Below are 24438 nucleotides of genomic sequence, written 5' to 3' on the forward strand. Positions count from 1 at the left end.
AAAAACATAATGACTTCACTAAGGTCCCATTAAAAAAAAAAAAAAAAAAAGAAAAGCAGTGGCTCAAATAGGTGAAGGTGGAGCAAACAGCTGTTCCTTGTTCTGTGCTCTATAGGAAATCTGGGCATGAGGATGCTGATTAAAACTGGCCTCTTCTTGTGCAAGTGGAAATCTTCCAAATAATAGAGCCTGCCTGGACTTAGGGCATCTGGCCTTGTGCATGTGCTCCAAGTGAACAAGACTGCTCCCCAAAATATTGCATTTCAGCACCACTTTAGCTACGTAGCAAGAACCTCCTCTGCAGCTGGTGATTAGGGTTTAGAGAGGTAATAGCAGAGAGATAGAAAAAAGGGGAGAGAAGCCAGGTGGCTGCACTCGTCCTCAGCTTGGCTCTGGACTGGCACAGCCCTGGCATCTCAGAGCCCCTGTTTTGTTCCTCCTTCCATGGGCTTTCTATCCACACCACTTAACTTTCCACAGTTCCCTGTGAGCAATACATTTCCATGCTTTGAGGGTGTAAAAGCTAAACTCTTTGGAAAGAGCCTCAAAGCACACAAAGCAGATGAAGAGCTAACATCTTTTAGCCCTTCAAAAGCCTAATTTCTGCAAGGTGACAATTTGCTTTGGTCATACAGCAAGTCTATGGAGGCAAAATGCTGCAGACAGGATTTTTTCACAGTGCTGTAGGTGGAACCAGCTGTATTGGGTTAAAGGCAGCACTTCCAACATAGATAAGTCATTTCTAATAAACAGAAATTGGAAAAGCCTCTAGCACCAAAACAATATTAAAGATTGAATCTTTCTGGGAAAGACATACGATATTTTTCTGATAAAATTGCCAGCAGCCATTTGATGCACCAGCCATTGCACCAATTGTGCAACATTGAGTTTTATTCCATATGCCAAGCATTAAGTGATGCTCCTGCATGATGTCACACAGCTTCACTTCCTTCTGAAGGAATCTAGATCAACTTCAGTGGCACCTGCTGAGCACAGGGTGACCAGTCTCTAGAAAGACACTCAAATATTGGCAGTTTGACTGTGGCACTGCAGCATTGAGATGAGCTTCTACATGGAAGATGTAGCTTGAGATTGGAACCAGAAATGTACTCTGGCAGCAACAGGGGACTGCAATCTTAATTTTGGTGTGGGCAGTTCAGACAGCTCCGGCTGTCTGCAGGGGATTGCCCTGGAGAGTTCTAGCCAGGCTCAAAGGCTACAACTTCACCCACTGCAGCTGCACAACCACACGCTGATGACTCTCCTTCTAGGGTTAAATTCTGTAAAAGACTAACTCGCTTGGGGGTTTAAGCCTTGTTTTCAAAGATAACTTGCAACCAGATTTACAGAAATGCTACAGAAATTTAAAATGTCTGCTGGGGTTGATGAAAACACCCAAGCAGATTGAGGTGCCAAACATTTTTAAATGTTACTCGTGACCTATGCTGGTCTTCGGTCCCAGGGTTGGCAGGATCATGCAAGGGAACTTCAAATTTTCTCTTTGTTTCTATTCTTGTTTCTTCCACTGATTATTACTTTCCCTTCTGGGACGTGTACATAATATTCTCTTTAAAGTATCACAACCTGTGATCTGGACCCAAGGTGTATCTTTGGGTGCTCATATTTTAGGGTTGCATGCTTTGATTTGGAAGACCTGTGCAGTATTCACTGTGGGAATATTACGTTGTATGCCAATGACAATAAATGCTGGCTGGCATTTTTCAGCCTCAAAGCTCTCATGAACCATTGCAGGGAGCTTGGCTGCTCATCCATTTACCATACAGTTTGTTAAGTGGGCAGCCTGACAGTGGCAGTACCACAGCTTCATTTTCTCCTAACAGCTTTAGACAGCATTTCTTAAATCAAGACAAATGCTTTGAAGTCAGTGAGTGGAGAAGGCAGCCCTGGCTTTGTTACAGCAATCAGAGATGCAAGTTGAAAGCATGTATGCTAATTGCCAAGACTGCTGCCATATAATTAGCATATACAGTCTGTACCCAAATTAAGAACTCCCTTGAAAGCTTATTATGCCCTAATATATCTCCAGTATGCCTATACCTCTAGCTGTGCTCTGCCCCACCTGTGCATTTCTCAGCAGCTGTGAGGAGCTGTGTGAACATCAATGCTGATCTACGTGAACAAGAAACCTGCCCCATGTGTTAGACCCTGGGCAATGCATGACAGGAGTCCAGGCTGATGTAACTGTCCACCCAGAGCCCTGTTAAGAGGGGAGGTGCTGCTCCATGCAGCCACCCTGACCTCCCAGTGCCTCTCTCTGTGTCCTGCTCACCTGCAGCCTCCAATGCTTCAAAGCTCCGGGTATGTGGCTAAATCTTACATTTTAATAATGGCTGTCATGTCTTCTGTGCTGGCACCAAGCTAACAACAGCCCACCCCAAGGACACGGGCTTCACCCAGCCTGCTGCCTTTGTGGGAAGAGAGTGCAGGGGAAGGAGCAGCCTGCTTGGCTCTGCAGAGCAATCCCGAGCCTCCTGCATCCTGCCTCGTGTCTGCAACTGCAGATCAGCCTCGAGGAAAGGGTAATTCAAGTGGTCAGCAGTGCAGCTCAGATTTTATCAGACTTTATTTTAAAGGCATAATTGCAAGTACAGCAGCTGAACCCTCAAAGTGTCTTGGGACTGTGGGAGCAGCAAAAGATAGATTGGAACTATCCACAGCTGCCTCCCATTCCTCACATTTGTGTGTCTAGGGTCACCACAACCTTGAAAACCTCTTATTTATATTCTTTTTCTGTTACCCCTTTTCTTTGTACTTTTCAACAATACCCACTAGAAACTGGGGTTTGCATAATAAAAATCTGTGCTTCATGCAAGTAAATGTTAAGTCAAGGTGGTGTCCTGCTAACTGCACTTCTGTGACTGTGACAAGGCAAACCAAAGATACACTGGTCAAAACCAGACCCTCAAGGACACAGTCACTGAGAGGAGGCACAGTAGGAGGCATGAGAAGCATCCAGCCCTCATGCCTGGGTATCTTAATGCCAGCTGCAGACCAGCAGAATGTATGGCAGCCCACAACCCCACCTGACATAAATAAATGCAATATCCTGCAGATGAATGGCTTTGCTCCTCTGTCAGAACTCAGACCTGCTAATCCAGACATGCTCCTAGTATCACCAGCTTTTACAAACAGGAGCTACTTGTCCAAGATCTCGTGTTGGGTGGTTTGGCCATTTCCTAATTAAGCTGCTGCTGAGATGCTGTGAGGTGTTCGAGGAAGCTGCAACAACTGGAAAATGATCTTTAATAATTAGTGGACAAGAATGAGGAGGAAAAGTCCTTAAAGGGACAAGCAAGTACATACAAGGCAGAATTTTCCCCTGGAGGCTACTGACACCACAGCCCTGCCTTGCACAGGAGCCTCCCCCTTTGCTGAAACAATCTCCACCTACACAGGTCCACATACACAAAAGGAGCTATTGTCATAAATGACATCTCGGCCCCCAAACTCTCCAGTCAGCTGCAGTAAGAGATTCTTGGCATCATGATGCTCTTTCTACAAGCCTCTTAATTCTGAAGTATTCTTTCCAGACTCCCCAACATATCAGGTGTTAAGCTGTATGTCATCATCTCTTCTGGTGCACAGGGATTTGGAGATTTGACTTTCCTTTTTTTTTTTTCATACCTATGTTCCAACTTTTGTGTTTTGCACATTATTGGTCATGTTGCATTTAGTAAAGTATATAGTCTGCTTCTTCAGGTAAATACTGAATTCCTGCACAAAATTCCACAGACACACCAAAAGCAGCCTATTTTATTTCTCATGCAACTCTGTTCACTTCTTCTTAGAACCCTACACCTTGTTCTTTCCCTCACAGTGTCTTTGTGCCTTGGTACTGCGAAACAAGCCTTAGATTAATACTTTTTTAACATCTTCATACTTACTGCAAACACCTGCCACATTCCCTGGTCTCAGATCATACACTGTGGATAATCTTCCTATCTCTCTTTACCCTCATGTAATTCCAGTGACTTTCTGCAGCTCTGCTCCTGTTTCACTCAGGTGGAGAGGTGAAGGAAGCCCAGTGGAATAAGGCCAGTCGAGAGCATGTCATTTCCTGAAGGATACGCCAATAAATCCTTGATATTATCTGCTACAGCAGCTTATTACTATTCAAAAAGAGAGAAGCATCCTCCACTCCAAATGCTTTAGGAGAACTAGAAGTAGGAATAAAGGGAATTTATGTGAAGGGGACATAAATGAATACAGAAGAGCCTCCAAACCTGCACTTTGCGAACCTGCATCCTTTACAATCCTCCTAAAAGCTGTTGTTTTTCCACATCTCCACTAAGGTTTAATGGAAGAAGGAATATCAGAAGATCTCTCTGTCAGGATTCATTATTTTTAAACCACATGCTACAGTCCTAATGCTTTATAAAGCCACTACATGAACAATGACAATCCAACTATTATTAATCAAATTGGTTTTAAAATCCAGTCATTTTCATCATCCTGGGAGCAGGGAGGCTGGATGGAGAGGAGGCAGGGACAGCAGCTTGGTATTCAAAAGCATTGAGTTCAACCTTCCTTTTTAGCCATAGACTTTCTGGACAAATCATTTTTTTTCCCCAAATTTTACTTCCTCAATTGTAAAATGTTACAGGACAACTATGTGAAATCCTTAGATGCCAGGATAATTGTAGAAGCAGACGGAGAGCTATTTATGCTGTCAAATTACACACTTAGTCTATGATTTTCATCTTTTTTTATAGTATTTTATATGCTGAGTAATTCAGCAAATGCCTGTGACTCGCAGTTAGGTTGCCCAGGTGTCACTATGGTTTTTGGCTGTTCCAAACTGCTATAGAATTGGTATAAAATACAACTACCACATGTAAGTATTGAAAGGCAGTGCTTTATCAGAGAAACCTGATAATGGGGATGTGCTGCTTTGTAGGGGTTTGGTTTCCAGGATGACCAAACACAGCCTGGATGAACACAAACTGTGAAGGGATGGGGTGACATTTAACATTAAACTGCACTTACAAGTTTTTATGACTCTACTGTAAGTGAGAACACATAAAGCCTCCAGCATTGCACTGTTAGCACCCAAGTCCCCTAAGCACAGAGGCAGCTCTCATCCCAAATGGTAAATCAGGATAATTCCACCAATGTCAGTGTTCTCTGTAAGGGCTCAATGCCTGGAATAAGAGAGGACAGGGGAGTGCAGGGACACGTCCCTGTTCACAGCTGCTTTTACACCCAGATCCAGCAGTCACACCCCCAAATGCCTTTGGTGTGCCCCCAGGGCACTGCCCTTGAGGTCAACAGCTCCCTGCACCAACGGCACGGCTGCAGCACCACAGAAGGGCTGTGCTTTGCTCTTACCTGAGTTGAACTCAAAAAACCCAGATTTTCTCTGCTTCCAAGGCTCCACTCAGAATGTCCTTTCAGTTTGGAAAGTCATTTATGCTGCACAAGTATATGCTCTTCTGGAGCCCTCAAGTAATGAAAGGGGGAAACAGCACACTGGTAAAAAACCGTGCAAATGTAAGTATCAGGCTCAGCTTGTCCCCAGGTTTTCAGTCAGAGTTGAAAGTCAGTCCGTGGTTCATCCTGGGGCTGTGGCAGAGCCTGTGCTGTCCACTCAAGGGGAAAGCACACACAGAAACAGAGCCTTTTGTGTCCCTCCTGCCTCCCACCCTGCCACATGCTGAGCACTCCCAAACCCTCCTGAAGCCAAGACAGCTCTGAGCCGGCTTTCAGTAACAGCTGGAAGTACACTGACCCTCCTCCAGAGTAACAAACTCTACCTTGAATTATACTCCTTTATCAGTGTGTGAAAACATGTTCATGTAGTTGCACTCAGAGCTGGGCGAACTCAAGTCATTCCCAGGCCAGCCATGAGCAGTAGCAATACCAAACATCAGGGCTGTGCAATGGTAAGAGCAATATGGTTTATTATATAATGAAGAAGAGAAAAAAAAAAAATTCATTTTCATCAAGTATTCCCTCACGGGGGTCAGTACAATAAAAAGGAAATAAGGAAAAATGTACAAAACAACCTGACAAGAAGGCTCTAGATGAAACATGTTCAAAGCACTTGCAAATGGTGTTGCTGGACAGATGCAGAAGGAAATTAAATCAAGTAATTTTTCCCCTGCAAAATGCATACTGAAAAACTGATTTTATTTTCAAAAATTCAATTCTGTCTTCACCTGCAGATATTTCAGGTAAGCTGATGCAATTTGAGCTGTGATACATTTTTTTAAAGGAGAGATTCCCAGAACTACTGTTTGACCACATTTATTTCAAAGTGGATTTTATTTTCCCTTCCAACTTTATGCAGGTGGTAAGCCCAGCTCAAAATAAAAGAAGCTTAGCCACTAACTTCAAACAAACCAGGTCCATATTTCTCCATTTTCTGTTATCCTTTGGCAACCATGGCATTTGTTTTTCCATAATCAGCAACAGATCTCCATTTCATCCAGAGCATCCTTGTATATGTGGTTGCAAAAAAAAAAAAAAACCCAAAAAAATCACAAAACAAAAAAACATATAAAACATCAGCAGTGAGAAATTCCTGAAGGTTTTCAAGCCTTGCTCCTAACTCAACTAAAGTCAAGGTACTTCAAACTACTTTAGCTGGAGCAAGACCAAATCCTTACAGAACCAGATAAATGGTCCTCAAAAAGCAAAACCACAAGAGTGTTGTAATCCAAATGGAGGAGTAAAAGACAAACTTAGCAATGTACCTTGCCTGGCCCCAGCCAACACAGTATCTTTGCCTTGGGTATTTCATTTCCTCCTGACCCAGGCAAGATTCCCATTGGTTACAGTGAGAGCATCACTTAAGTAATGTAGCAAAGGGACATCAAGCATTAGTAAGCTAAAATATGAATCCATGCTTATGGCAATAGCTTTCCCTTCTCATGCCCTATAATGGGCATCTAGGAAAGGAAATAAGCAGCTTTACAGAAAAAAATCTGCGTTTTGTTACACTGATAACCATCCTAAGCAACTCCACAGAAGTTTTCAGGGTTCCTTTCAATGTGCATGAAGAAAGCAAAAAGTCAAAAACAGACCAACGTTAGGCAAGATTATAACAGATTTACTCATTAGTGCAGAATGCAAAACAAAAGTTAATGCTTAATACAAACAAAACAGTATCACTTTCATACTCCTCACAAATTCATGGATTCCACGTGGTTTACTTCCTTGCCTTCATAGAAATGAATGTTTAAATGAAGCATGAACTTTGTGTCTCTAAAAATAACATCCCGAGTTAGCAAAGGAATCATTTGAGGAAAAAGAAATTGGAAATTGACATTTAATAACAAGTTGCAAGGAAATCCCCATTTTGTTTAGCATGAGAAGAAACAAAGATCCATGGGCCAGATTTGGTTTGGGAGGTTTGGGGTGGGGTTTGCTGTTTGGGTTTGGTTGGGTTTTTTGCATCAAGGGACAGAAAACAATAGCTATGTGGGAGGAAAAGCATTTTCACAAATACAATAAATAATTGTTCTAATCCAAAACCAAAGTGCAATGTAGAATTTTTCCACTTAAAAACAACCTACAGCATAATGCCTTAAATATTAACAAATCAATTAGTGGTCAGCAGAGTAAAATAAATATGAACATATTGATTTACATTTTGTTTCTAGCAGCAAAGGTCATTAACCTACTGGCCAATGTGACAGCTTCACAGAAGTCCTGTTTCTTAGGTTTGGTACTTGGTTTAACATGAGAAAAAGATTACTTGGGTCTGTAAAATGGCACTTCAGCTGTACAGTGTTCTCCCCAGCCCACCTACGTCAAAAGGGTTTGCCCAGAACGTGTTTTCAGTATTTTTTGAGCAGTGGTTTGGAGAACACCTTTCACAAAAAGAAATAAAATCAGGATCTATTCAGTGTCTAATGTTGACAAATATGAGTTTGGATTGTCCTGAACCCTAAGGATAATGGGGAGATTGGGTGTTTTCTCTTTGCAGTCAGCAACTTCCTATGCTGAAAGGGGAGTGGGAAGATCACAAGCCATTAAGCAATGCTGAAGAGGGAGAGGAAAGCTTTGGTAGCTTGCAGGAAGGGCCACAACAGAGCACTGGGGCAAAGTGAGTCTCAGCTGCTTCTCCCAGCAAGACATCTTTCCTTCCATGGAGGAAATCTGTCCTACCTTGTCACTTGAGTCCCACTGCCTGCTGTACACCTGCTCTACAAGCCACCACTCTGAAATTACCAGGATGATCACATTCACTTGTACTCCCTTGAACAGAACAGAGCAGATTCAGGCTTCTCTGCTCAGGGCAGACTGAAGCCACTACTCCAAACCAGCCTCCGCCCTAAGCAGAGAGGAGCCTGCAAGAACAGCCCCCTGCACATCCCTCACACACCCTCTCAAAAGCACCAGCACACAGCTGGGCTGTGGCACATCTGCACAGCTGGAGCAAACCAGGTTTTGACACCTCCAGCAGTCACTGGAAATGCCAAATGAGGAGCAGATGGCGGGGCTGGGAGTAGGAGCAGTAACCAAAGCTAAGTGGTGAACAGCTGATTTTTGGGACACGTGAAAGCAAGCAAAAATGCCTCCTCATCCCTAGCAATAAGCCAGACAGCAGCAGTACCTACAGCTTCTCCAGCTCATATTTCACAAAGGGTGGTTTTTCTGCTACTAATTGCAGCCTGTAGGAAATGCCATGCTTTAATTTACAGCCAGAGGGGTGTTTAACCATAATGCAGGGATCACTGTGCTGAAGCACATTGTGGTAAGGCTCATCTAACTCCCTCTGCCCCTCTGGACAGTGGTGTCAGACTGGCAAACCTAAGGACAGAACACAAAGAGAAAATCAGAGCCCTTCTGTCAATACAGTGAGGAGGAAAGGCTAATGAGAGAATCTGGAAAGGCCAATGTTCTTCAAAGCTACACAGAGGGTGAGGCAGGGGCAGGAAAGCACAGAAGAAACAGACTTACAAAACTGTCAGAACTGTTCAGTGAGTGCTCTACAACCTGGGCACCCGTTCTACCTTCTCATGTGCTCCAGGGCACAAACCCCATTTAACTGAGTTTTGCACAAAGGAGGGGAAGGAATCCCCTTCACGAGGACACCTATTCCTCTGCCTCTATCTGCAGAGCAAGGATCAGCACAGAATGATCCAGGGAGTTGTTTTCAGCTACTTTGCAAGCACTCACCTTGCCTGGATTCAGGAAGGCTGCATTCAGCTTGTATGGCTCCCTGATGCTCACTCAGGGAGCTGAAGAAAACAATAGTCAATTTCTGAGGAGCAGCCAAGTGCAACAAACCTTTAGAAGGTGGACTGGGAAGATGAATAAAGACTATCTGGCTTTTTTTTTGTTACTCATTCTTCATTTTTTAAGGCAAGCATAAAGTCCTTCTGGAATGCAAGAGGCAGGATCGGAATGGCAATAAAAGGAGGCGGGGGAGCTACCTTCAACACTATGCACTAGGTACAATTCATCCCTGCTAAAATCCTACTGAAACTAATGGAGCTGCATCTAATTCCAGCTGCCTGAAGAGGGGTGAGAGATGAGCCATGGTGCTTCCTGGACCCTCTCTCTGCACCTGCCACTGAAGTCAGTGAAGCTACACCAGTGCACAGTTCCAGCAGCACAGTGGGGGATCAGGTCCAACAAAATCCACCTATGTGCTGCACTTGCCACTGGAGACCATCTTTTAATGACACTGTGAACTGGATTCCAATCACAGCTCCTCACATCTACCCAAACAAGCAGAAGAATAATTGACAGTCCTCCTTCTGCTCTTTTTCCACTTCCTACTTTTGCTAAGGAGTATCAAAACAAACACACAGACCTTTTGAGTTTGTCTACAATTCAAAAGTTGCTTAACAAGTTTCTTGAATACTTCCATGAGGCCAAAAAGCTGTTACTCAAACAATCATCACCCTGACATTTAAATCCTACATAACTTTGGATTTTTGATGGTCCCTAGAACAGTCAAGCATACATCAAGGAATGGAATTAAAACCCATCCTGAGATGGAAAAAGAAAGAGGGGGGGAAAGTAAACCAATATTGGTAGTTCTAGTTCAAAGCTAGAAGTTTCATCTTTGCTCTTTAAACACCCATTAGGCTTTGCCCAGGGAATGGCATGGAAGTGGGACACACCAATATCTCTTACCCAGAGTCCAGGCAGCCTTGCTCTTCCAGAGCAAGGATTGCAGGCCAGAGACCAACTCTTGCTCTCTTCTACATCAACATGCAAAGAAATCACAGCTGACAGCTCCTTCCATCTATTCTCAACCTGACTCAATCTAAGGCAGAATCAGAGCACAGCACATCTCACCTGAGCAGGTTTGCTTTCCAGTTCACTTCATTAAGCCACTGAGATCCCCAGAGATTCTCTTCAGGGAGATGAGCTACACCCATGGTATATTAAGGTGTCCAGGCAACAATATCAATAGTAGGAGAGTATTTCTGAATGGGGCTAATCAGCTGAAATCCATGTCAGATGTTCAGAATGGAATCTGCATCACAGAGGAAGCAGTAAGAGGAAAGATCCTCCAAGGAGAAGAGGTATGCACAGCCTTTCTACAAGGATGTGGAAAGAACCTACTCTGGACTGTAATGGGGGCCAGAAGCAGCAAAGTGTGGACAAATACACCACCTAATTCACACATTCACAGGCCCTACTCCTTCCCCTCTTACAAGCTGCCCAGAGATTCAGTCTGCTGTAGGGAAGCATTCAGGGCACTGCTCTGTGGTATGCCAAGAGGGGAGTGGGCTTTGCACACGGTCCACCCATGTGGTAGGACCACAGAAGTTTCCAGCACTTCTTGGGCTTTGCATATTCATGCAGAAGGCTGGGGTGAAGACACAGTTCCTCCCCGCCACTCAACACAATGAAGAGCCTTAGATAATTAGCAAACAAACACCAAAAACACTTCATGTCCTGCACAGCGTCATCCTGCCAACTATGATAGAAAAGAAATCTAACCATACCAGTAAGTTTGCAGGTGTTACATGTACAGCTCGAGAGCATACTCCTACCCAATGGAGCACAAAGCAGGGCATGTGGCAAACAGCAGGCGAGAGACAAGCTGCTCTAGTTGCAAACTACTGCCGAGGGTGGCGCGTCATTGGACGTAGCCCAGGTTCTCCATCTCGTTCCTGTACCGCTGCTCCGACACTTTGCTCTTGTGCTGTTTGCTCTCCAGGTGCTGCCTGAACTCCAGCTCCTCGCTGGCGCCCGCGTTGCACATGGAGCAGTAGAACTGGCCACTGGGCGTCACACACATGGCCAGGTCACGGGGGATCCTCTGGCGCGAGCGGGGGTTGAAGTAGGGACCTGGGGAGCCAACAGAAGAGCCTGGTTTACCTGTGAGAAATCAAAGCTTGAGGCAGCTCAGTGACAATGCCCAAGTCCAATGAATGACTGAAAAGCAGACAAAGATTTGCTCCTTTAACACATTAGAGTCAAGCCTTATTTTCCCCATGACTGCTCTGCTGATTTCCAGGTTTACAGAGGTGCTGCACACAGGACAGCACTTGGAATTTTATAAAGCAGTGGAGTGGGCTTAATGCCCCAGTCTTATTGAAAATCAGGAATCTAAAAATTTAATTAATTAATCAATTTTTTTTTCTTAACCATCTAATTGCAGAACTGGAACAGTCTTTTGATTATAATAAGCTGCCTCAATTTAAAACTCAAAAAATTATATTTAATAGAACTTTAAAAGATTTATCTTTTCCATATGACAGTGATTAGAATGACATGATTAAACCAGTCTACACCAGGAATCAGTTTCAGCTAATGTGTGCTTGTAAAACAACTTATAATGAAAAAGAGAAATAGATGCCTGGCTGGAGACTGTAATACACTCTTTAAATCATAGTAAAGAGGCAAAGTTAGTATCTAACACCTGAGGAAGGACTCTATGCTAGGAACAGATGGTCTTAGAGGGAGGCTAACATGCTTTCTCATTCTGGTCATGGGAGTGCAAGTACAGGTTGATGTGCCACAGCAGGAGTCAAAGCACCTGGCCACCTGCCAAGAAAATAAAGCAGGAAAACTGTCACCACTTAGAGCAGCCTTAGAGACAAGCAGATGGTAAATTAAGTTACAAACTGAGAAAAAGAACTAACAAGCAGGCTGACAAAACAAAGCAACTTTAGCAGCTGGGAAAAAAAAACCATGCAGATATGAAGGATCAGCAGAGCTTGGACCACCTCCTTTCACAACCTGACTCTGCTAAAACAGACCTCAGAAACAGACGAAAAACAAGTCTATTTATTATTAATTACTATTCCAACTACAGAATAGATGCAAGCTCCAAGTTACCTGTGTTGTTCTGAACCGCATACGTATTTCTTCTGTTCTGCATCATCTTATATTCATTCCCTTCTTTCCTTGCCCTTCGTTTGCCTAGTTCTGAGGCATCCCTGCAGATTAAACAAATATGAACAGCTGCAATTCAGAGTCTTCTGACAAAAGGACTGCCAGAGACACTGCCACACGCTTTCAGCCTGAGCACGAGGTTGAACAATACCTACGAGAATGAGTTATTCTGTGCCTCTGCAAGACGCAGCCGCTTGGCGTGATTTTTCCCTTGGTAGTGAGCCTGTGCCACAGCCGGAGAACTAAATGAGGCATCACAAAGCTTGCAGTAATCATTCTCTGTAGCCAAGATCACTCGGCCACCTGGTTTACTGGATCCCATCTAGCAGCAAAGGGAGAGACAGCACGTGAAACACAAGAAGGTTAAATCGCTGAAATATTTCAATCACAGAGACTGAGAGCACTGCCGTCCTCCTCAGACAGCAGGGGAGCTGGAATTAAAGCCCATGGATTAGGACACTCTCAAGTTGTCCCCAAAGTGTTCTTACAATAAATTCATTGTTCCTGCCTCCCTGCAAATTCCTGGCCTGAGGTGGAGAGAAAAGCAATCTGAACAAATAGCTCTGCAACAGCCACAGAGGCTTGTTTACATCACAGCAATGATTTAACTCCTAACTGCTGGGAGCTGATGAGCAGTGACTTTCACTCTCAGGAACACCCACTCACCCACTGAAAGGCAGAGGTGCTTCTCTCTCCTATTTACAGTCCACCTAATCTCTCCACAGCACCCTGTCTTTACACAGCTCCATGACCACAGCAAGAGGAAAAAAAAAAAACAACAGTAGCAAAGCTGCCAAACCTCTGATCCTTAACCTTCAGGTGGGAGAACACCTGGATCCAGGCTTCAAAGGAAGGATCCAGTCTCACATGAGTAGCTCCTGCTATATGAAGGACATCTTCATGTGTCTGTGGAGTCAGACCACACACAGTGACCCAGGCAGGAACCATGCCTCCCCAGCACGTAACATCCAGGGAAAAGTGTTTTGTAAACAGCGCAGCAGCAGTGATTCATGCAGCCATGTCACTGCAGCACTTGACAAGCCAACATTCTTTCACATCTCTTTGGATACTGCTCAGACTTAGAGACACACAATTCTGACTTCTAGCTTACAATGTGAACCCTCACATGGCCCCAGAGGTATTTTTATTGCCATGGGCCGTTTCCTCCATTAAAAAACACACCACCAGATATCCTGGCAGGTACAACAGCCACATCCCCGTGCCCCAGGCAGGACCCCACCCCATCCCAGTTCACATCTGTGAGCTGCAATGCCAATTTACACGGGCCAAATCTCCCTCTGGCCAGGAATAGTCTGCCACTCTGCAAATGCTCTCTGCTTTCCTACAGGCAACACAGGCTTATGTTGTAGGGACTGACAGGTACCGCTTCAATCCCCATGGCCCAGCTGTGTTTCCCTGCACAGTCACAGGCAAAAGCCAGGTTAGCTGTCATATCTCATGACAAACCCAAGGGATGAATTCTAGAAGGAGATAGCAAAAACCATCTCTTTTTTCCTCTAATGTGCCCAAACCAGAATTAATCTGGAACACTGAGAGAACAATCCATTCACTCTGCACACAGGAATGAGCACTTCAAAAGGAGCAACAAAAGAGGAATTAGCTAACAGCCCTGGGCAATGGGTGTAGGAGCACCAAAGCACTTTTTCTCCTCACACAACAGAGGGATGATTGTGCAGAGAGGATGCCACACCCTCACATCCAAATCCAATTCCATCAATGCTGTTTTATACCTGCCCTTACACAGCTATCATCAGCAGCACATCGGTCTTACCTAGGAATCAAAGTATTTGCCAGGCAGAAATAGAACATTTGAACTCCAGCTTTGTGCTGCAAGGGCAGATCAATATCTGCATCTTCAAAGGAAAGCAAACAGCTCACAACAGGCCATTTCCACCATCCTGTGCAATCACAAGGAAAATTCTTTCCCAACTCCTGTGGTAATCCTCAAAGCCTGAGATCTGGTTATCCTTACTGGGGTTAGGTGACAAGCAAGCATGATCTCAGTCCCCTTCCCATGCCTTACCTGAGTTGGAAGGGAGACAACCTGAGGTGGGGCAGGCTCAACAGAATTACTCATCCTGGCAGGTGCTGGACAGCTGTTGGCAGCATAGTAATTCCGGAGTTTCTTACTGTGGTTTTTACCCTGCAAAGATAACCCAGATTAATCACTGTCCTAACAATAGTACCTTACTCTGAAAGACAAAGGATCCAGAGACTGAAATGAGAAAGTGCCCATGAAGGTGGCAGCTCAGGTAAAGGAGCTGTCACACAGCTCTGAATTTAAGAGATGCAGGCATTCCTCCCTTTCTCCAAAATGCTCAACACCTAGAACGACTGGGCCCCATCTTCAGCTGATTTTCTCAATAAGTTTACAATTAGTTTTTCTGTCTGTTTCAATTTCACTTAAAACCAGTATTTTGTATTTTAAGACTGTCAACTGCTTTGCACTGTTTTTTTGATAAGCCTGAACACACAACACAGATTTCATGAGACTGCGAGTTAAAACATGAGATTGAACTTAAAACCCACTTCATATTCTATTTTCTCTTGAAAAACATATACCATAGATGTTTTTGGTGTTCTGAAAACCTGATAGAATAACACAAGACTATGTATATGCATATTGTGGATGCATAGTAAGGCAAATGCAAGTTATGTAAAAATTCGCTTCTGTCCCCTCATGGCAGAAATTCTGCAGAAATAAGATGTTAAAAGTGTAACACCAATCCAACCTACCCCTTCACTAGCAGGGTACCCTTTTTCAGGGCCAACAGCAAATCTGAAATCTGGGTCTGGTGTCCTGAGGTTATGGACAACCACCCTTTTGCATTCACTGGTGGAGAAAGTCACTATCTCCAATACTCATGCAAACACAGCACTAGCTAGAGAGGCTGTAGGAAAATGGGGTAATGCAAGGCTGGCATGTTCTAACTTTCAGCAAGAAGCATATGCTAAGAGTCCTTACCCTATTTCAGAAAAGTCAATAAGATCAGCACAAACAAAATAAATTTGATCTGAGCCAACCCAGCTGATGAGAGTTTGCATAAAAGGCCCCACCAGATCAGTGCTGTGCATAGCCTCAGAAAGGAGACCCTGATAAACACATGGCAGCAGCCCCTTTCCTAATGGCACACCTGGATCCAGCAGAAAACACCTGTCCAGGCCTCACAAAATCATGTCTGGAATCAGAAGGTCAATTTTACTAAACTAGTGTAGATGTCAAATACAGGTTGCATAAAACAAAGGAAAAATCACAAGTGCCTGCTTTTTCACCCATGCCACTCTGGCACCACTTCTCTGTCCCTGTGGACAGCATTTCTGCAAAAAGCTCCAGTCACAACACCTTAAAAGAAAGTACTGCAGCATGTCTGGACAACCAGCAAATCCAAGCAAGTTGAAGATATGTCTACAGAGCAGTTCCAGTCCATGAGGTGGCGCAGAGGAAGCTCCAGATGAGCAACTTGAATGCTGCTGCTGGTGTGCAGCACTTAAAACCCCCTCGAGAAGCTGAGTGAGTCCTCCTGCATTAGCCCACACTTCCCTCTGTGCTACCACAGCAACGCTGCTGGCAGTGCTCATGCCGGCACAGGAATGTCTCCACAAGCTGCAGATGCAGCAGCCCCAAAAGCTGAGCCTCCTGCTGCTCTTCTTACCTGGTAATGAGCCTGGGCTTGCTGGGCCGAATTCAGAGTGACATTGCAAAGCTTACAGCACAGGGGCTTACATAGTTCCTCCAGCATAGGGTCCTGCTCCACCACCTTGGCAAGTTCCTCTTCTTGTGTGTGATGAAAGGAAGGCCCCAGTCCGAGAGACTTTGGTGGGGACAGTGGTGAGCTGGCTCTTGGCCTTGTAGCCACTGACATAGGAAGGGATGAAGGCTTCTCAGGATGAGGAAGAAGTTCTGCTTGCTGTAGAAGAATCATTGGCCAGGAAGACTATGGGCATGCTAATGCTGAACAGGAGGAGTCTTCTTCAGATCTAGACCAGAAGGACACAAATGCTGAAATAAGCAACAAGAACAGGAACATCAAGGATCCAAGGGCAATCCCTGTAACTCCACTGCCTCTGCTTCATGCCTTTTCAAAGTGCCAAGCAGGATAAAGTCAGTTTGCAACGCTTTACCGCCCACGGGAACAGCAGCATCCCAGACAACCAGGGCCACATTACAAGATACTTATATAAGAAGTGGGTCCCCTGGCACCCTTCTGGCAGGTGAAGATTCCTGACACCCACAGCACCTGACAACAGCACACTCTCCCCACTGCTCCATGCCCACGAGAAGTAGGGACATACACCACGCACAGCACACAGAGCTGTGTCACTGGGGGGATACAACCACTTTCCACATCCTCCTTTGGAAGCCCAAGGACAAGCTCCCTCTCCAAGACCTAAACAAATATTACAGCAGACTACTGCAATGAACATTTACAAAGAATCCAAATACTTCAAAGAAGATTTATTGTATATAGGTAGAAAATACATAAACACACCTATCCCTCAAATACGCACAAAGGCTTTCCCGAGGAAAAGCTTTTCTCCAGTAAGACAACAAAAGAGAAAGAGTGGGAATGAGCTGGAGCACACCTTGTTGTACAGTCAGCTTCCAACGGCTCTCTCCCATGGTCTTCTTGAACGACCTTGAGCTATTTTTTACATTTCCATTAGTAACTACAAGCAATGCAACATTTAGAGCTACATCTTCTTCTGCAAAACTGAGAACTTATCTCATATTAACCTTTATTCAATTATTTCTCAATTAATTCAAGTTATTAGAACTAGCTCCACATTTCCAACAAGAGGTTCTGAGAGATTTATTTAATTAAAGTTTATAAATCACATCTACAGCCCAGATAAACATCCCTAGAATAATACAGAGCAGTGACATGAATTAAGGCATAGCTACTTTTGTTCATGTCTTATTAGCTTCTTATCATAACAAATCCTGTTCAGTGCCACACTGGGATCAAGAGAAGCATTATCTTGGCCTTTGCAGATCATTCCCAGCTAGGGCTGCATTGGCACCAACCATGTTTATGCTCTGGGCTTTGTTCATTTGTTTAAGCAAATAAAGAGACACATCTGCATTTTAAAGCAACATTTGTAGAAAATTAGGGAAAATTACATGAAATGCCACCAAGGAATGTTGTTTCTGAGTCGCTTTTGAAAATAGGGACTTCAAAGGCATTTAGGAACCTGAAGAAGCAGATAGCATTTATCTGGGATAACTTCCGGGATTTTCAATCTGCTAAAATTAGCTGAAGATAAATACCTTCCACACTCAAGCTATGGAAAATCCCAGTTGAACCCTGCAATTTTAGGTACTGTATTATCTTTGGATCTCTCTTCCCAGAGAGATCTATGTTCTGTTAGGAAAAATAAAACATAATTTAAATGAATGAATGGGACTAAAGCATTCAAGTGACAAAACCATTTCTGAAATGTTTCTCTCAAACCCAAACTTACTCTAATACAAAACTGGAGGCAGTTCACTAATTACTAATATTAAAGGTAAGGAAAAAAATTAAAATTATTAAAAAAAAAAAAAAAAGGACAGTATGCACTGGCTGGGAGACAATGTTTTGAGGCAGTAACAGAGCCACCATGAGATTTCAGTTTATATTATTCCTCCACCACCAAGGCTCTGCAAAATTTCAGAGCTGGAATCCACCACAAAGAAGGAAGAGGATACACAGGAATGGTGCTGCAAATCATCCCTCAGCAGTGTACATTCTTTAGTGTTAGACCTAACCCCTTTCCTATTTTCAGCACACATGACCCTGGTTAAACAGAACAGAAGACAACTTTTTTATCTTTATTTTCCTCAACTAGTACTCTGTAGACAGTCTAATTAATTTCTGTGGGACTACAGATGGAAGAAGTTCATATTCATGTTGGTTAAATACATCATAACACAGGCCTATCAAGGCAGTTTACATCAACTATGCAAGCAGGTAAGCATGCCAGCTAAATTCAGAGTTTTATTACATGAGTATAATGGGCCTCTTACCTTAAAATGAGAGTAAATTATAGCCAAATACTTTGTAGGGCAACATAAAGAGATGTACAGTAAATAGCAATTGAGATTCATCTGCTTAATTTTGCGTGAGCATTTCTTGCATTGCATTTTCTTGCAACTGTCACAAATGGGATTTGTCACATACAAGAGGGAACAGTGCTTACAGGACCTATATCTACAGGGGAAAAGGTATAATGTAATATTCTTAGTAAATCTTTAACTTTAAGGTCATTTACTGTTTCTTAAAAGTAAGCAGTTGTCTGAAGATAAAATTAAAGCTGTATGAGCAATTTCCATAATAAGACTTCTTGACTTGGCTTATGCAATGTACGTAATTCTGGTTTTCCTCTGACAGTGATCTTTAACCACCGAAATTGCTCAAGTCATGTTCATTTCTTTCTTACTGCTATTATTTGTAAGAAAAAAAAAAGTCAGCTTATTTCCAGGTTTCTTTAATCCTCCACTGCTGGTTGTTACAGCTACCCTGCCCAGGAGAAGGAAAAAGAACATTTTTAACTCCTCCTTTCCCTTCACATGAGAAGCTGTAATTCTTCTCATGTGAAGAGAACATGACACAGGACACAGGACACAGCAAAGGCACCTCCATCACCAGGGAGCCCAACCAGCACAGCCCAAGGCAGGGTAAGGACCCGCAGCTCTCCAGGGCGAGCTGAAGGAGCCATTCTGCCCCAGGACAGCACCTCTCAGAGCTCAGCCATGCCAGGACACACTTCCACCCCATGCCAGTCGTCCTCGAGTGGATGAAAGGGGGACAGGTGCAGAGCCCTTCTCCGTCCTTTCACTGGGGCATCCCAAGGGCAGCGCTGAAGGAGGAGAGCCAGCCTCCAGGAGTGCCACAGCCTGGTCATGCCCACCTGAAGGGGAGCAACCTCCCCGGCTGGCGACAGCACAGAGCTGGAAAGGAGCCGGTCTGGCCTCAAATCTAAAGACTGGGGAAGGCATGGCCTGACTTTCCTTGGAGAAAAGAATACCCCACAGTGAGAAATCTATGTGTTCCCACCAGAATTATTTTTGAATGCAGCTGAGGCAACTAACAGCAGAGATGAAAGCTGTAGAAATGGTGAAGAAGCTGTGAGTTTCACTGCTCTGTCTTCGAGACAGGAAGCATTTCTTCTCGAGCTCACTCGTCTATCAGTACGTGGACATCTCTTAATCTAATTGTGCCAGAAAGTTTCCTTTGGCCACAGACTGGGCCTACACCCTTCCCCCTGAAAGGCAGGTTGTTTTATAACGCTGCAGGGATTGAAGGCAGCACCAAACAAACACACGGCATGCAGAGCTCTACCTTCAGGTGCGCTGACCCTCCGCTGATGAGGATACACATTTAGCAGCCCAGAACCATCCCTTGCGTCAACGGGGCTATCAGAAACCAGGGTGCAAATCCCGACTCCCCGCAGGCATTCCTGCAAAGCTGCTTGCCTCGCAGTCTGGGGGCTGGAGAGCAATTCAAAAATACAAGCCCTGCTACCTTACTGCCTGGGAACCACCGCAACCTCACGGCACCGCCGCACCGTTCCGGGAAGGCACAGACCACAGCCGAGAGGCAGGGACAGGCATCCGCATCCCCCGGGCGGCTCGGAACGCAGCGGCACCGGGGAGAGATCCCCCGGCACCGCCCCGACCCCAGCCCTGCCAGACCCCCGCGCACAGCCGGCACCTACCGCGGACCCGGGGGAGCAGAGCAGGGCCGGGCCCGGGCTCGGGCTCAGCTGCGGGAAGTGACGGCGGCGGGGGCGGGCCGGGGCTGCGCCCGCCGCGCCGGGGCGGAGCCGCCGCTCCGAACAGCCCCGCGCCAACGCGCTGCCGGGCATCGCGGGGAGAACGCCCTCCAGCAGCTGCTTCAAAAGCTCCTCACTCCTGACCCGTGGTTCTGCACAAGTCTTTTTTCTTTTTTTTTTTTTTTTTTCCTCTTTTTTAATATATGTTTTTTTCCCACAGCAGACGTTACAATGAACCTGATTTGCATATATAAACATCTTATTCATGCTGCTGGTAGCCAAGATGAGTAATGATTTCCCCTCGAGCCACCAAGGCCTCACCCGTGTGGTTGGGCCACCCTGTTTCAAAGCATATGGAGTTTCTGTTGATTTTTCTTCCCTTTTGTTGGAATAGGAAAGTGCTGAGAAGTCACTACATGCTGAAACCATCACCCAGATTTTACAGCAGACGTCAGCCAACCCACTTGGCAATCCATTGGTTTGACACGCTGATTGTTACTAAATTTTGTTAGATCTTTTTTAGAAAATCCATTTAACAGGTTCATAGAATCATAGAACAGTTTGGGTGGGAAGGCCCCTTAAAAACCATCTCACACCAACCCCCCTGCTATGGGCAGGGACACCTTCCACTAGCCCAAGTTGCTCCAAGCCCTGTCCAACCTGGCCTTGAACAATTCCAGGGATGGAGCAGCAACAGCTTCTCTGGGCAACCTGTGCCAGGGCCTCACCACCTTCATGGTCAAGAATTTCTTCCTAATATCTGATCTAAATCTGCCCTCTGTCAGTTTAAACCCATCCTCTCTTGTCCTATCACTACATGCCCTTGTCAGAAGTCCCTCTCTGGCTCTCTTGCAGGCTCCCTTTGGGAAGGATGCTGCAGATCGGAATCAGGAGCCGTGGTGATGTGGAGCCGAAGCAGCAAAGGGGCAGTTTGCCAGCAGGAATGCTCCCGGAGCCTGCTCTGCCCTGGGTTTGCTGGGTGTGCTCTGCCATGCCCTGCACGGCTCACACCTACTGCAGTGCTGCCTGCAGCATCTCAGCCTGGCCATGGCTGTGAACACGGCCCCATGCTAGACCCTGGGGCTTGGAGAACTACTCCAAGTAAGAGAATTCACCAACGCCCTCACCATGTTCACACCTGGCTCCAAAACTTGCTTATGCCATCTCCGTTGTTGAAAGGATAAATATCCCTTGACAATAGAATGATTTGCCAAAACGCCTTAACAATTAATAACAATTAATAACCGCGTCCCTCCCCTCTATCATCACCTCAGTGCCACCCTCACTTGTTGCATCTTGTTGGCTCTCACCAAGGTACCCCAGCCAGGCGCTCTCATTTCACACCCTGAAAACCCACACCCACTTGGGAGTGCGTATTTACGATGCTATTTCTCTTCGACTTCTAATTTGTACGGGCATTCGCTTGTCGGGCCATCAAAACACCGGACTCACGTACAGCGACTGGATGCCAGCGGCAGCTGATTGTAAAGAAACCTGGTGGTCCAAGTGGGAAAAGGGTCAAGACTGGGCCAGACGCGCTGCGATGTGCAGGGCACGGGCGTGTCACTGACATCAGGGCAACAACCGGGGCAGGACGAGCCCGTGACTCCCCAGCACACCCCGTTCCCTCGGCCCGCTCCCCGCCACCACCGGCCCCGCGGGCCCCGCGCCCGCCTCCCCCCGCCGCGGTTCCCGTTCCGGCGGGCGGTGCCTTCCCCATCCGGGGTCAGCCCCGCTCCCTTCCTGTTATTCCCGTGCGGGAGGCGGCGGCTGTCGGGGAGCGGCTGCCGGCGCCGCTGCCGCCCGCGCCCGGGGCACAGGCACCGGCCGAGGCGAGCGGGGCGGCCGCAGCGGCGGCAGGCGGCGGGCGCGGCCCGGGGCGCGGCCGGCCCGGGGAGGCCGCGGCGGGCGGGTGAGTGAGGCGGGCGCGGCGGGGGTCGTGAGGGGCCGCTCCCGGAGCGCCGCTCGCTGAGGGGGCTCGGGCGGCAGCGCGGGGCTGAGGGGCCGTGGGGCTGCGCTCGGCCGGCGGAGCTCCCCCGCCGCATCCCGCGCTCGGGGTGCTCGCAGGGACGCGACCCGGCAGAGGAAGAATAGCGGCTTGTTGTTTTCCAGCGTGGGTGTCTCCACCCCTGGAGTGGAGCTGTTTGCTGTGAATGTGCTCCGGCGGTGCTGGGGATGGGGCTGGGTGATGCCGCTGGGAGCAGAGCCTCTCCCGATGGGTGTGTGTGGATCCTGGCACACAAGCTCCGGCTTCCAGATGCGCTCGGCTGACAGTAGCAGTGTCTCGTCCCTGCTGCTTGTAAAACCTTCTTTCCTGTTTTATGCGGCCCAGAGATCGGTTTGTACTGCTGTTAAATATGAAAATGCTGCTTCTTGCCAGTATTTGTGTGTTTTCTGGTAGACTCTGTATTAACAAAACTTTGGCCAAACTAGCACAAACTGCCTGCTTGTTTTTCTTTGGGGGTTTTGTGGCTGTTTTCCGTATTCCTCAAGTTATTAAGATATCAGACCTATCACTTCTGTAGCTGTTAGGGATATGTCTTTAATTTTTATAATTTTTGTGTATATTTCTTTTCTTTTTTTGACTAAAGACCTGATTGAACTAAGGTTACTTTATAAGCAGGACGTGTTCAGAACAAACAGGAGGCAAGTATATATACTTTAAAAGTAGACAGTGTGGAATATGATGCTTTTCTTGATTTAATTCTGCAGCAAACTTAAAAAGGAGTGGTAAATTGGGTTCTGAGTCTAGATTTTGTAGAACTTAATAGAAAAAAATCTATTTTGTTTTGTTGGTTATTTGTACTTTCACATCCCTGCTTTGAGCTGTACCAGGTGTTCAAATTTATCACATTGGATAAAGTTAGAAACTTTCCCATCATGATCTGACTCATTCTTTAGTTTCTTCCATCTCACAGTTAGTTTATAGAGGTGTATTCATACTTGTTGCTTCCATGCTGCAGTTCTATAATGCAATGTAATAATCAAAGTCCACTTCTTGTGTGTAAACTTTGTTGGTTCCTGGGAATATTCCAGTATGCAGGGTGATGGGATTTAATAATGTGTCTGCTATGAGGAACTGACTGGATAAGCTGTTCCAGAATAAAGCCCCATGTGAACTTAAAGCTTCACAATAAATAACTTTATTCTCAAAGAAAAGCACTGGAAAACTTTCAGAGTTGTTAGTTACTTAGAAGCATGTTTTAGCCAATGTAGAGAAAGCATGCATCAACCAAGCTCACAGTGTTCACAGAGGAATTTATGAAACTGCACAATTCCTATGGGATTCATGCAATATTCCACTTTTCCATTAGGACAATGAATGCAGCACGTCCAGAGCTGCAGTTGGAATTTGACTGGTGAGATGCCCTGCATTTCCTAGGTGTTAACTTGGTGCCATTCTTAGCAACCTGGAGACAGTGCTTAGTGTTTATTCAGGACAGGCGAATCCCAGCCTACAAATCCATGCCAAAGTGTTTTAATTGGCTGCTCCAAATTGTCATTCTGTATCAATGGCAGGTTTGTTCTGTTTGTTGTTGCATTTACTGCATTTACTTTTTTTTTTTTTTCTTTCTGGAGTATTCTTTGGGAAAGGGGGTGTAGCTGATTTGTTTACAAAGCAATTGTGCTTTATTGGAAGTCATAAAGTGGTTCAGTACTTAGTTAACTGTTTCTCTGATAATCACGCTATTCCTGCTTTCTGTGAGCAAATGGGGGATACTTTTTCCTGGATAACTGTTTTTTTAAAAGTTGTTCAAAGTTTTGGAATGTGAATTTCTGCAACCAGCAAGGAGTTCATGCTTTACCCTCATGCTATCTCAAAAAACGAGCTAAGTAACCTCACAAGAGGTTTCCAGTGATTGGAAGAAAAGCACATCATTAAAAGGTGTAATGGCATAAGGGATGGACATCCTGATCCACAGACGCTCAGATTTTTGTGTGTGTGCTGTGCTTTTTAATGGCTTGTTCCTGTGTAATACAACTTGGAACAACCTTGATGCTCATCATAACTTTAATTTCTTTCTGAGTTAAAACTATCTATAAATGACTAGACAGCCTAAGTCAGCAAAAACTGTTTTCTTATGTTTTGTACTTAAAACATCAACTCATTATGCAATCTTTGAGATTTCTGGTGCAGATTCTCTCTGGGTGTCAGGAATACCCCGAACACCTTGCAAATATTACTCATTTCCAAATGGAAGACTGTTGCTATTGGTTTTGTTTGCCTGTTGGGGGAGGGGGAGAAAATTGGGATGATGATACATTAGTTCCAAATCACACAAGAGATAATAGCAGCTCTAGACTGGTATCATGTGGCTTTGCTTTGCCTAG

The 24438-nt window shown here is 45.4% G+C and overlaps 1 protein-coding gene across 2 annotated transcripts; it reads right to left on the bottom strand.

Annotated features, from left to right (window-relative positions):
- Nucleotides 1–5899: 5899 nt before the first annotated feature.
- On the bottom strand, nt 5900–21720 carry ZMAT3 (zinc finger matrin-type 3). Of its 2 annotated transcripts, XM_068200356.1 has the most exons (7): nt 21563–21720; nt 17607–17714; nt 16005–16316; nt 14375–14494; nt 12486–12652; nt 12274–12374; nt 5900–11280 (listed from the first exon to the last, which is right to left on the bottom strand). In XM_068200356.1, exons 3-7 carry the CDS (start codon nt 16272–16274, stop codon nt 11069–11071), a joined length of 870 nt encoding a protein of 289 aa, XP_068056457.1. In that variant the 5' UTR covers nt 16275–16316; nt 17607–17714; nt 21563–21720; the 3' UTR covers nt 5900–11068. The 2 variants fall into 2 exon arrangements, with proteins under 2 accessions (XP_068056457.1, XP_068056456.1); XM_068200355.1 differs by lacking the exon at nt 21563–21720 and having other exon boundaries at nt 17607–18490.
- Nucleotides 21721–24438: the final 2718 nt, after the last annotated feature.

The sequence above is a fragment of the Anomalospiza imberbis genome, chromosome 10 (assembly GCF_031753505.1).
Source record: "Anomalospiza imberbis isolate Cuckoo-Finch-1a 21T00152 chromosome 10, ASM3175350v1, whole genome shotgun sequence".
Classification (NCBI taxonomy): domain Eukaryota; kingdom Metazoa; phylum Chordata; class Aves; order Passeriformes; family Viduidae; genus Anomalospiza; species Anomalospiza imberbis.